General features: G+C 41.4%; 1 protein-coding gene across 1 annotated transcript in view; it reads right to left on the reverse strand.

Annotated features, from left to right (window-relative positions):
• LOC145399654 (uncharacterized) overlaps positions 1-13,238 on the reverse strand; it is a 555,258-nt gene that overhangs the window by 43,573 nt on the left and 498,447 nt on the right. The window contains exons 10-11 of the mRNA XM_080272195.1: positions 9,939-10,157; positions 5,836-6,094 (exon numbers count right to left, since the gene is read on the reverse strand). Of these exons, the coding sequence (XP_080128321.1) occupies positions 5,836-6,094; positions 9,939-10,157 (478 nt within the window). The remainder of the gene's footprint in view (positions 1-5,835; positions 6,095-9,938; positions 10,158-13,238) is intronic.

Below are 13,238 nucleotides of genomic sequence, written 5' to 3' on the forward strand. Positions count from 1 at the left end.
TTAAAGAGAGAAGTTGGGTGTGGAGCCAAATCATGCAAGAATAGTCTCTCTATCGAAATGGTCTCTGTTGATGATGCCATTATTGCAATGACGTGTGCATAGATAAATTCAGTATCAACAATGATGTGACTTTGGCCAACCTTAGCAGTACGTGTCAATGCAGATCCCATGGTCTTAACATTTCTTTTCAACTTGTTGTGGAAGCCTGATGGTCAATGGCTCTCACATTCTAACCACTGGGTAGTTCCGATTTCGAGGCAACTATGAACATTAACTGTAGGATTATCAACAACTCGCCCAGAAAATATACCAACAAGACCAAAGACTGGATGCTCATCATTGTCAAATATGCCAATGCATGTTCAAAGAGCATCATGTATGTTCATTCTATCTGTCACATCTGCCGTGATGTGTGTCAGCTGCTCCTCCTTGTGGGAGGTGACAACATGTTGAGCTTCTCAATCTTTCATTACTTCCAGGTCATTCATCAGCTGTGCACATGTGCTGTGAGACAGTGCACAAATGGCTAGAGTGGATTCATTCAAAGTAAATCCTATGATGCCAGATGGACCTTTGCCATATCACATATAGGTGGTCTCAATGAAGAGATCTGACCATATAGCATTCCACAGGCCATCTTGGTGATGCATGACTGTTCTCCAGACATACACCTCTTCAGAAGTTTGGGATCAAGATGCTGCATAGACCGTAGATAATAGAACCCATAATATGCATTACAGACATGACCTGATGCGAAAAAATATGGGAGCATCTTTTCCACTCTGGATTCTTGAAGACTGGATAAGCTTCGGCTTCTTGCTACCACCTATTATGCAATCCATCACTGCCAGAAAGACAAAGACAAATATTTACCAGCCTTATAATCAGAATTCAATTTTGAATGCAACTATAAATTATAGCATCTCGTTTTTTAATAATACACAATAATGACCTATTTTGTAATAAAAAGTAATAATAAAGTGTAAAATTAAATTAATTTTACAGAACTCCATTCAAATTTCTCAAACTTGGCAGAGTTCTTGCTTTAGATAGGTTTAAAAGGAGATAGCCAATGCCTTTTACCACGATTTCATATACCTGCTTTAAAGAGATGTCTACAAAAACGCTCAAGTTTTATCATCTGGCACTCATCACATTTGAAATCAGCAGGTCGAAATTGTTTAAAACCAGGGTAAAAAAAACTATATGTCCAAGTGCAAGGTTCACTCAAAAATTGTACTTTCTAGCCCTGACTATGAGAGAGCTCTCCCTCCATGCTAATGATCTCTGTATGTGGCATACATTAGGAATGTAATGCTGTATGGTACTGAAAGCTGGACAGTAAAGGAAGAGGATATTAATAGGCTCAAATGTACAGAAATGACACTGATTAGATGGATGTGAATGCAAAGTCTGGGGGGAATAGGACTGCAATTGAAGAGTTGAGAGAAAAGATGGGACTTGAATGTATTAGTGTTGTAATGAGGAGGGGTAGACAAGATAGTTTGGACATGAGAAGATGAAGGATGACAACTGGATGCAGAAGATGAGAAGTGTAACCATCGGGGATAGGGTTACATGAGGCAGATCGACAAAGACCTGGGACAAGGTCATTGAGTGTGATAACATGAACAAGAGAGATCAGGGAGGCTGGTAGAGACTGCTGCATGGAGAGACACCATTAGGTGACCAAGGATGATTCATGCAAGCATGTTGGAACCTTCACAAACAATATGAAGATGAAACAATGATGACAGTAATCCTGATCCTGGATTCTGCAAGGTCTCCTCATGGTTGAAAAAGTCAAGCAACAACTGTAATGAGTGATCTAGATCATTATGGTGGCACCGATTTTCTTCACTACTTGTCAGTTTCTCTCTCCATGTAATTCCACAGGCTCCTCTCAAATAACTCAATTCCACTGCTCTTGCTCATGACTAATGTCCTTCTGACAAGGTCCACGCTTCACAGCCATATGTAAGAGCTGGCATCACAATACTATCATGCAGCATCTTTTTCACATCCATGCTCACTTTCCTATTTCTTATGACTAAATTCAAAGAACCAGCAACCTTTCTTCCCTGTCGTACCCTTTCATGGATTTCATCCACTAAATTTTCATCTAACTCATTACATCACCCAAGTACTTAAATGCGATCAGCTTCCATTTCCTCACCATCCAACCCCACTGTTCATTCAGTGACTCCATTTTCCCTCAAAGACCACAACTTTACACTTCCCTACATTCACCTTTAGATTCCACTCTTACACACTCTCCCACACTCATTCACCTAGCCTTGCAGTTCCCCTTCATCCTCACTTAACAATGAACCAGCATCTGCAAACAACAACAACAACAACAATAATAATAATAATAATTATAATAATGATAATAACAATAATAATAATAATAGTAATAATAATAACAATAACAATAATAATAATAACAATAATAATAATAATAATAATAATCCATCCATCCATCATCCAATCCTACGTTGCTCCATGAGGAGCGTAGGAGCCCGGGACTAGGAAAGTTGGTCCTGGCATTTAAGATGAGAGTGACCAGCCTCACTCATCCCTGAGTGGCATTACGTGAGCAATAAACTCCAACCACCCCTTTGGATATAATAATAATAATAATTCATTCTTCATCATTCATCATCCAATCCTACGTTGCCCCATGAGGAGCATTGGAGCCCACGGCTAAGCAAGTTGGTCCTGACATTTAAGATGACAGTGACCAGCCTCAATCATCCATGAGTGGCAATACACGAGCAATAAACCCCAAGCACCCCTTGGATGTAAACCTTTTACTGGCCCAATCTGACTGGAGTGCCGTAATTATCCACTAAACCACCAGAGGCCAAAATTTGGTTATACGGTTATCACTCAGCAAAGTAAATGGTTTCCTGGTGTACAGGAAACCATTTGGCTTGTCACTCAGTGTAGAGTCACCAACAGGCAGAAGAAAGGGGAAAAAATTAAGGAAAGAAAGACAGAAGAGGGGGTGTAAAGTCACCCATAGGCAGAAGGACAAGGAAAGAATGAAGGAAAGACAGAAGAGGATGGAAGGAATGAAGGATGGAGGAGAGGAAAGGGCAGACACAAGAGAGCAGCACTACATCGAGTGAGTGGATGGTGAGCGCCCCCACCTACCACACGATAATAAAAGTAATTTCATGTTTACAGTCCTATTCATTTTTTGTTTTCATTTTTATATGCTCCAACATGCTTGCACGCGTCAGCCTTGGTCACCTAATGGCGGCTGTCCTTGCTGCTCGATCTCTAGCAGCCTCCCTATTCAGTTCCTTACCCCTGAGGTCATGCTAAATGACCTCATCTCAGGCTTTTTTCAGTCTACCTCTCGTAACCCTTCCCCTAACATTAACGCTTCTCACTTTCTGCACACAACTGTTATCCTGCATCCTCTCCACATGCCCAAGCCACCTCAATCTACCCCTCCTCATCACAACACCAACACACTCCAGTCCCATCCTACCTCTTAACTCTTCCGTCATGAACCTTGTCCCCCCAGGCCTTGCACTCAAGGACGCACTGCACATCCACCTAATCACTGTCCTTCCTGCACGTCTGAGCCTGTGAATATCCTCTTCCTTAACAGCCCAGGTCTTTACCATACAGCATTACACTCCTAACACAAGCCGCATATAAAGACCCTTTAGCACAGAAGGGGGGCCCTTTCAGTGCAAGAAGAGGCAACAGCTCCCTGAACTTTTTCGAAACCACTCCTCACTCTAGCCACAATGTTAGCTCCAGCCCTACCTCCAGCACATAACATGTTTCCCAAATAACAAAACTCTTCCACACACTCAAGAGACTCACCAGCAAGCTCAATCCTTTCATGCCTGACAATCTCCACATGCCCTCCCTAACACATAGCACACATGAAATCAGCATTATCTCGCAGTCTACCTCTAATACCACTACATCTCTTGTGCACCCACTTATCAAAAACACTGCACAAGATGGAATTACTTCCCAGGACTTTATGGCAAAATCGCATATGGCCACTCTCCCTCTTCTCTGGCCATCAGCCCTCGATACCATCATCTTTGTTTTATCTTTATTTACTCTCATCCCCTTGTGTCCCATATCATCTCTCCACTTCCTAAATCTTTCCTCCACTTCTCTTTCATTCTCTGCAATCAACAAGTCATCATCATACAACATCCCCCATGGGAGTCCATTTCTAAAGTCACATAAGAGGCCTTCTCATACCACGATAAACAAGAGGCTGAAGACTGACCCCTGATGCACAACAACAATTACCAAAATAATTTTAATATGATGCTCAAATTATGATCATTGTTACTTCCTGTATGTATGAGAATGTGTTTAGGATAAAAAAGCCTGGAGTGGATGGGAAATGAAAAATCAGAAAAGAGTCAGTACCGGTGAGTTCACAATTCAAATAAATTTTCCCCACAAGTTACTGTACTGAGTTCGGTTTAAGTTCATGTGTCCAATATCCCCAAACTGAGTAGTCCCACTAAACACAAATCATTCCCTTAAAAAAATTCCAGAAGACTGCTCTAACCCATCAATGTTTAATACAGCTTAAAAAAACAGCACACTAGTATCTATCAGTACTATGATAACCACCACAATCCACCATCTGATGAAGAACATCTTCGTGTGGCACCACTGATACTGTATTTGTTTAGGGACAGCATTCCCACAAGGAATATAACCCAGTGTCTCCCTTGTCATGAGATGTTCCATGTGACAATAGTCTTTCAAGTCCAGTCTTGTGAAGAAGATATTACAGTACAGTTGACTGCACAGAAAACTAAAATTCACCACCACCACTACCATAAAAAAAAACACTACTCTGTTCCACCAACAGTAAAAACTCAGACCATAACCCCTATTACAGTACAGTATTAGTGTAGTTTTACTTTTCCATGAAAAATTTCACTTCTAACAGCTAGTTAACAAATCTGTGATTTCTATCTATCTATCTATAGCCCGACGCCCTAATCCCGCAAAGGGTGGCCGCAGACAAAACGCCTCCAAGTCACTCTGTCACCCACCATTTGACTCCCCTCCCCCCAACTCACCCCCCCCTCCCTCATATACCTCTCAACTCCATCCCTCCACCTCATCCTCGGTCTACCCCTCCCTCTCCCTCCCTCCACCTCACCTACATACACCCTCTTAGTCAGTCTTTCATTCTCCATTCTCTCCACATGTCCAAACCACCTCAGTGTATTTCTCCTAATCTTTTCAACCACATCCACATCTACCCCACAACGTTCCTTCACTTCTTCATTTGTCAACCTGTCCCTCCACGTCACTCCACATGCTCCTCTCAAGTAACTCATTTCCACTGCTCTCACTCTTGACTTGTTCCCCTCTTGCAAGGTCCACGCCTCGCTTCCATACGTCAGGGTAGGGATCACAATACCATCATGCAGTGCCTTCTTAACTTCCATACTCACCTCCCTATTTCTCATCACTGCTTTCAGTGTACCAACAACCTTTCTTCCCTGCTGTACCCTTTCACGTACTTCATCCCCCAAAGTTCCATCCTTACTCATCACACTACCCAAGTACTTGAATGCACTCACATTCTCCATATCCTCACCATCCAACCTCACTGCACCCTCTGTGACTTCATTCCTCTCAAACACCATAACTTTACTTTTGTTTACATTAACTTTCAGCTTCCTCCTCCTACACACTGTCCCAAATTCATTCACCAAACCTTGCAACTCCCATTCATCTTCACTCAACAATACTGTATCTGTGATTTCATCTCTCATAAATACTGAACTACGAAAGCCCCATGAACAACTCTAAATGACTCACCTGCAAATCACAGCAGTGTCCAGTTGCACACGTTGCATTTTGGTGAAGCATACATGTCGTGGCATTGCAGCAGGGATTGGTACAGTGTCCTGGAAGGCCACAATCACACTGCTCACCCGGTTCAACAAATCCATTGCCACACACAGGTGAGTCAAACAAGTTTGTGGGCTTGTTCCGGAGACAGTAGTCCATGGAACGCTCAAATGACAGGGCCAGGTACTCATAACTGCAGCTGCTCCAGTGGGTTGGGCTCTTTGACCTAATGTATCAAAGAGAAAAGCAGCACTTCGTATAATCAGACGACAGGAGTTTTCATCATTATCCTACTGAAGAAAAAAAGAAAGGATAATAATACCTGTATGCTGTACACCCACTAAAATAATTATTGGTATCCCTTGCTTCAATAACCTTCACAACTATGATACAGAGACCGTACATATGCAGTAAGGGTTGGTATACCTGATCCTCCCTCCCTGAATTTCTCTGACCCTCCCTCCCTCCCTCCCTCCCTCCCTCCTCCTCCTCCTCCTCCTCTCTCTCTTTCTCTCTCTCTCTCTTCAGATATTGTAGGGTACACCCACAATATAACCAACTAACTGGTACCAGACCCTAGACATTAAAATCGAGCACCATGCTGTTCGGTAATTTCCCAGGCATCATGGTTTTCACCGAACAAAGATTGTTAAATATAGAGCAATGTTCGGCCATACAGTCATACACAATAGCATACAGCTAGATCTAAATGGTTGTTTTTCTCATCAAATGTTTTATTTATGGCTCCCCTCAAGAAGCTGGTCACCCAGAGACTGATGCAGCATTCTGTGGGATGTGGAGGAGCACGAGTGAACTTGTAGCGATGCGACGCTGATCAGTGTTTCCCACATGTCCATTCTTATGCCAAACAAAATTCGTTAAATGAACATAATGTCCAGACAGCTCAAAGTGGTTGTTAAAACCAAAATTCATTAACCCTATCTGCCAGATAACGTCTATACACGTCACAATCTGGCTGATATGGGGCCGCCAGGTAGCCCGCCACTGTTTGAACCAGCGGCCATTTCATCTCACTGCCAAAGGGTAGGGAGGGAGGAAGTCCCTCCATAGCACACAGATGAGTCAGTCTGTCATGTGCTTTTGCCAGGGGTACCATGATGCCTTCAGGTTCCTATTCGTCTGATTCCGTCTGCGCTGCCTGTAGCCAACTGCATCATCCACCCCTGCCAAGCCTCTTTCTAAGGATACTAGAAAAAGGCTCAGTGACAGTTCCATAAGGCATGCCTTGGATGCAACAGTGTCTAGTTTATCTAGTAGTGAAGTTATCACGTTGAGAGTAAAGCCATAGTCGGCACCGCGAGCAGACGCACGAACATGTCCTGCTCTCATGCCACTCTCACAGCAAAAATTAGTTCTCTTCCTCACATCATTACTCATCAATGCAACAACCTAGAGACCTGGAGATACTTTCTTTTGCAAGAGGAAGTGTTGCTGACTACAATGGTCATTAATTTGTTCCCCTAAGTGCTACAGTTTCTGAGATATTAAAGTTTGAAAACAAGCAATTTTTCAGCGGTTTCTGGGATTTTGCCTGTAGTGAGGTGATGACTGCATTAAAACAAGCCTGGCGTGTGCGTGTTAAAAGAGGGTTCGGTATATCAAGGGTTTACTGTACTCCTGTAGCTTCATGTCACGTATAATGAATAATTCAAAGCAATGGGTACAATGCTTGAAGGAAGGTCTCAAAACAGCAAAGTATTATCCACAAGATAATAAAGAAATCTAAGTGCTCTTTGTCTGCTTGGCACCCATCATATCCGAGGTTTCCACCCTGGGATTTATTTACACGCTGTGATAAATAGCAACCATTATTAGCATCTTAAAAAGGTTGATGACAAACTTTATAGGCCTAACTGTCCTGTATATACAATATCCCATGAACAGCACATGTAAAGTATATACAGTATGAAAAGCACATGTAAAGTATATACAGTATATAACAGTAGCATTGCTATAATATTAACCACATCAATGACACATGAATGTAGCAGTGCTTGGATTATGAAACTGAGAATGGTATAACACCAGTTTGATGTAGATGATGACAACATTGCAGAGGGGGTGATCAGTAGGCATATTCGTTTAACATATGATAGGCTTTTACCTCAGACAGTTCTCGATTTGCATGTAATTTTGGGAATGTGTTGCTTATGAAACTGTTTCAGCTTGGACACTTTGAGCACTGAATGAGCAATGGCTTCGGGTTCTTTGGTAACACTACTTAGATAGCGATTCTTCTACACATTACACATCAACTTCCTCATTTATAATTTTTATGAAAATTATGTTGATAATCGAACTCTCTAAGAAAAGTATAAGGCAGTGATAATTAAGCAAAACAAAGTACTTAGTATAAAGTAGTGCTATGAAGTCTCCAATGCTACTATGAACGTGGACCTATGGCCCAACAGATCAAGAATACCAACCAAGCATATTAACTCAGTTTATTTTCACATCTCTCATCCAGTGTGTCTAATCTTATCATGCTAAAAGAGTGCCAATAATTATTTTAGTGGGTGTACACATACTCAAGATGCACGCATTAATTTTCTTTTCTATGTATCTGACTCAGAGTATAATCTAGACAGTCCATCCCTTGTTTATACAACACATAGCACCACACATCTTCTTATGTCAACTCTAGTTCTGTCATACTCACAGGTATACCAAATACCACATAAACAACTGAAGTTCCAAACTGTTCCTTGTCCTGGCCTGCAATCAATCTCATATCCTTCTCGACAGCGGTCCACTTCTCTGGCATGAAAATCACTAAGTGAAAAAAATTACAAAATAAACAGCAGACCCTTCTTATACCATGAATCGGTATGCAATGAATTGCTTATATAACAATGAAAAAGTTAGGAGCTTTTTTTGATATATGATGGAATTTTTGCTCAAGTGAATTATGATCCTGCACAAAGCCTCAATGATCAGTGTACAATTGCTATTTTTGATTACCCAATTGCCCACACATGTTTACTATCATTCGTTTGTTCCAAGATGGCTTTTGTACTTGTCATTATCAGGTCTGTTAGCGTCAGTGATGGGACGGTTGTATGGTGTGAGAGTTCAAGCAGCAGGTGAAATGCAGTAAAGAGAAATAAGTATGGTACCAGTTTAGGTGAGTTCGAAACTAATTTTTAGACTTATGTTTGGTGGTAAGCAGCAACTGAAGTGCAGGGAAGTGAAATAACTAACAGCTCAGGTGAGCTGGAAACTTGTTTTTCGATTTTATTGGGTGGGTGACTCGACCAAAAACGTATCCCCACTGAACCCACATTATACCTGACTCAATATATGATAAACTGTTTTGCGATGGATTTTTTCAAATGCATCCTCACTGCAAACCAAGGATGTGCTGTATGTGGTATTCATGGATCTGAATAAAGCATATGGCAGAATGAAAAGACTGGGAATATTGAAGATACAGCACTTCATGTGGCTGGTATTGAAGGAAAGCTACTGAAAGCCATGAAGAGCTCTTAAATGGTTGCAGTGTATGTTCAAATATTGTGGCTGAAACTTGGATGTCACCAATACCCATGATCATCCCATTAAAACTGATGTATTTTTCATTTCTTACCACCTCCTAACAATTTTAGTCAGCTTCCAATAGATTTTTAAACTGAAGGGGTTAGATATAGCATTAATAAACCCTTTCAATTAGAAAGACCTTTTCTCAGATGAATAAAGTGGTCAGCTGGCAAAAGAGAGAAAACTACAATGGACTTCACCTGGATTAACCCATACCATGCTAGGGACATAGATCTACGTCCACTTCTAAAACGCCAAGATGTAGATCTACATCCCGCAGCACTGAGAAGTCACTGCAAGCAACCAAAGTAAAATGGATGGTAATAACATCCCATGCTAATTTCAGACATTTCTCCATTATGCTTACAACACTGATTTAGGAGTGCAGGAGGCGAGTGACAGTCTTCACAAGTTTGCAGTCGCTCTGCTCTCTCAGCAACCTCCAAGATGGTACCAGTTCCCCCCCCTCCCCAGTGCAGTACAGGTTAGAGGAGTTATATATGAGCACTCACCCAGAAGAAGGAGCCATGATACACCTCTTATCAGGACACTCGCATTCCTCCTCATTATCGTGTTCCATGCCGAAGTTGTGGCCCATCTCATGGGCGACTGTGGTGGCAACCAAACCCACGGTGTCACTATGATCCATGTTTACCCCTCCAGAATACTGATACGTGCAAATTGGACCCTTCAGTGCCTTGCCAACAACACCGGCATCAAACTGTTTGCCCCTGAAAATTTGGATATGATGCACTAATATCATATGAAACTTAACCACGGACACCTTTCCAAAACTGAATAAAATCATCTGATATTTGCCAAAAGAAAAAAGAAACAAAGAGGAAAAAGATTACCTAGGATGACAGGGTTAATGACAGAGGGCTCTAGTACAATTACTATCTATCTATCTACAGTCTGACACCACAAGACTGTAAAGTGTGGCCGTTTGACTTTGAGTTAGTTGTTTTACGGGGAGGGGCACTAACCCTCTGTCAGTCCACTTGTTGACGCGTAGGAAACACATATAGGTTGGTTACATGGTTACCACCCAGCTCTGTAAATGGTTTCTGGTTTACAAGAAATCATTAGGCTTGTCACTCAATGTAAAGCTACCTGAAAAGGAAAGAGGTGTAGTAAAAAGCGACAGGAACGATTAGAGAAATAGGAAGAGAGGACAGCAGACACAGAAAAAGAATGATAATGATGAAGGGAGAAACAGGCAACACTACAACAAGTGAGTGGATGATGGTTGCCACCCCCTACCACCATAGAAGTACATCTGAGAGAAGTTATGTTGTAATACAGTACAGCAGTACTGTAAATGTACTTTTTAAGCACAATTAAAATACTGCTATAAAACATAACTTCTCTCAGACATACTTCTTTGACTCTTTTGCATTATTCCAATGGAGCACTACATGGTCAGATAAATAATCATGTTCAGTACAGTGCTACAGTTCTTGCAACAAGAATATATAGATTTGTACTGGTCAACGGCATACACTTAAAACCTCTCTTGTCTGGACTAAATGGGGTCAGTTACAGTTCAGTTAAGATTATTCATACTGCAGAAAAGTCCAGCAAGGGCTTATTTAAGTGTTCCAAGTTCTACTCTTCCATTTGCACAAGATCAGCTAGAGTATGATGTGGGTCCCTACGGGAAAGCTACACTATAAAAAGTACTGTAAGTTTCAAAAGGAATAAAGAAAAAAAAAAAGTATTCATTATATAAGCAATACTGTACACACTCTAAGTGCAGTACAGCAATGCACTCATAATTCTATGTCAGTGTTGTAGGTGGTCTTTACTGGAATGTCTGGGTATCTTTGAAAACACTAGTTCCATTTCAGGTATGAGACCCAATGACTGGGGTGGTCCAAATGAAATGCCATGCAAGGTTAGCAGAATCTGAATAACAGGGGTTTTACTATATATATCTCATCCAGATGAAATGCTACTCAAGGTTGGTAGAATCTGGATAACAGGGGTTTTATTGTGTCTATCTATCTATCTATCTAGCTATAGCCAGATGCCATGACCTTATAATGGGTAGCAGTTAGTCTCTGAGTCTGGTTTACGGTATATATGCTACATAATTTCATAAGTTTGTTCCTCGATCCAATCAATCACCACTGTCAAAAGAAAATGGGAAAGGATTTTAAATGAATATACAGTACAGGTGGTCCCCGACTTACAATTGGGTGATGTTCCGAGAAACTGATCATTAGAAAAATTTTTTGTAGGTCGAAAATGCATTTAATACAGAAGGGCACCAGGTTTCGCACCTAACAGGGATGGTAAAAAGTGCTGCTAAAGCTGAGGCACTGACCTTATGAGAAATATGCTAATAATGACAGGGCCCATAAGAAAACTCATCCCCCTAGTTTAGTTCCTATTTTAAATACATCCTAAACTTACCTGAAATGTTGCTACTAACCCACTGATGAACCTCCGTTGCCAACCCCGTGAAGCAGTGAACTCTGGGGCTGATGCAATGTTGTGTTTTTTTTGCAACTGCATCATAAAATAGGTGGGCCTGGTCTTGAATGGGCCCTGGCACACTAATGCCTTCCCAGGTCCTCCCATTCAACCACTATAAAAAACAGTGTTCAAACACTAGCATAACTGAGCTGTACTCGGCCACTGTTTTCATTCATCTACCTCCAGCGTTTGGTTCAAAATACTTCTTCGCAAGGGCTAGATTAGTGGTTAACATTCAGATATCCTGTATCGATCTGCAAATTTAAATGTATTTTTCCTGACGTTGTACTGGTCCGGCGACGAAGAAAAAAATATAATTTTGTTGTGCAATTTATATTTTTTATATTCATATCAAATTCTATTCACCATCATCATCATCATCTAATCCTGCATAGCCCCACAACGAGAATAGGAGCCTGGGGCTAGATAAGTTGGTCCTGACATTTGAGATGAGAGTGACCAGCCTCAATCAACCCTGAGTGGTATTAAGTGAGCGATAAACCTCAACCATCCCTTGGATATAAACCTGCAAGAGCACAATTTGATTAGAGCACCTTAATTACTCACTAAACCATCAGGTGCCATAATGTGGATATATAGTTACCATCCAGCAGTGTAAATTGTCACCCAATGTAGAGTCACCCACATGCAAAGGGAAGAGAAAAGAATGAAGGAAACAGAGACAGAAGAGGGAGTGCAGAGTCATCCGTAGGCATAAAGAAGAGAAAAGAATGAAGGAAAAAAGACAGAAGAGGACAGAAGGAAAGAAGGAAGAGAGAAAAGGGAAGTCACCTGAGAGCAGCACTACATCGAGGAAGTGGATGGTAATCGCCCCCACCTACCACTTTCCTGTCAAAAGTTCCAGGGTGGTAGTCACGGAGTGCGACCTTTACCCTACAGCTGCCAAAAAAACTGATTAGGTTCAGTTTGGTTACATTAGAAATGACATTAACCTAACCTAACCTAATCATTCTTATTTTGGTGGCCATAGGATAAAGGTCACGCTCCATGACTACCACCCTGCAAATTTCAACAAGAAATAGAATTCAGTACAGGCATACCCTGGTTTAACGATGAACTTGGTTAAGTAAAAACCCATCCCTAGGTGGGGTATCATATCTTGGGGTAGATTTAACAAGTAAAGTATAGGGATGCGTTTTGGAGCCTTGGATTTCCCCCCCGCCAAGTCCTAAACCCACCCAAATGAGCCCACAAACAAGTTACTTGCTAACCTAAACCCCCAAATAGCTTTAAAACAAGCTAAACCAAGTCTAAAAGCAGTTTATAACTCACCTAGACCCAAAAGTTAAATCTGAAAATCATCAAAAATA

The sequence above is a fragment of the Coenobita brevimanus genome, chromosome 50, assembly GCF_032717465.1.
Source record: "Coenobita brevimanus isolate Jiangsu-jjx chromosome 50, ASM3271746v2, whole genome shotgun sequence".
Lineage (NCBI taxonomy): Eukaryota > Metazoa > Arthropoda > Malacostraca > Decapoda > Coenobitidae > Coenobita > Coenobita brevimanus.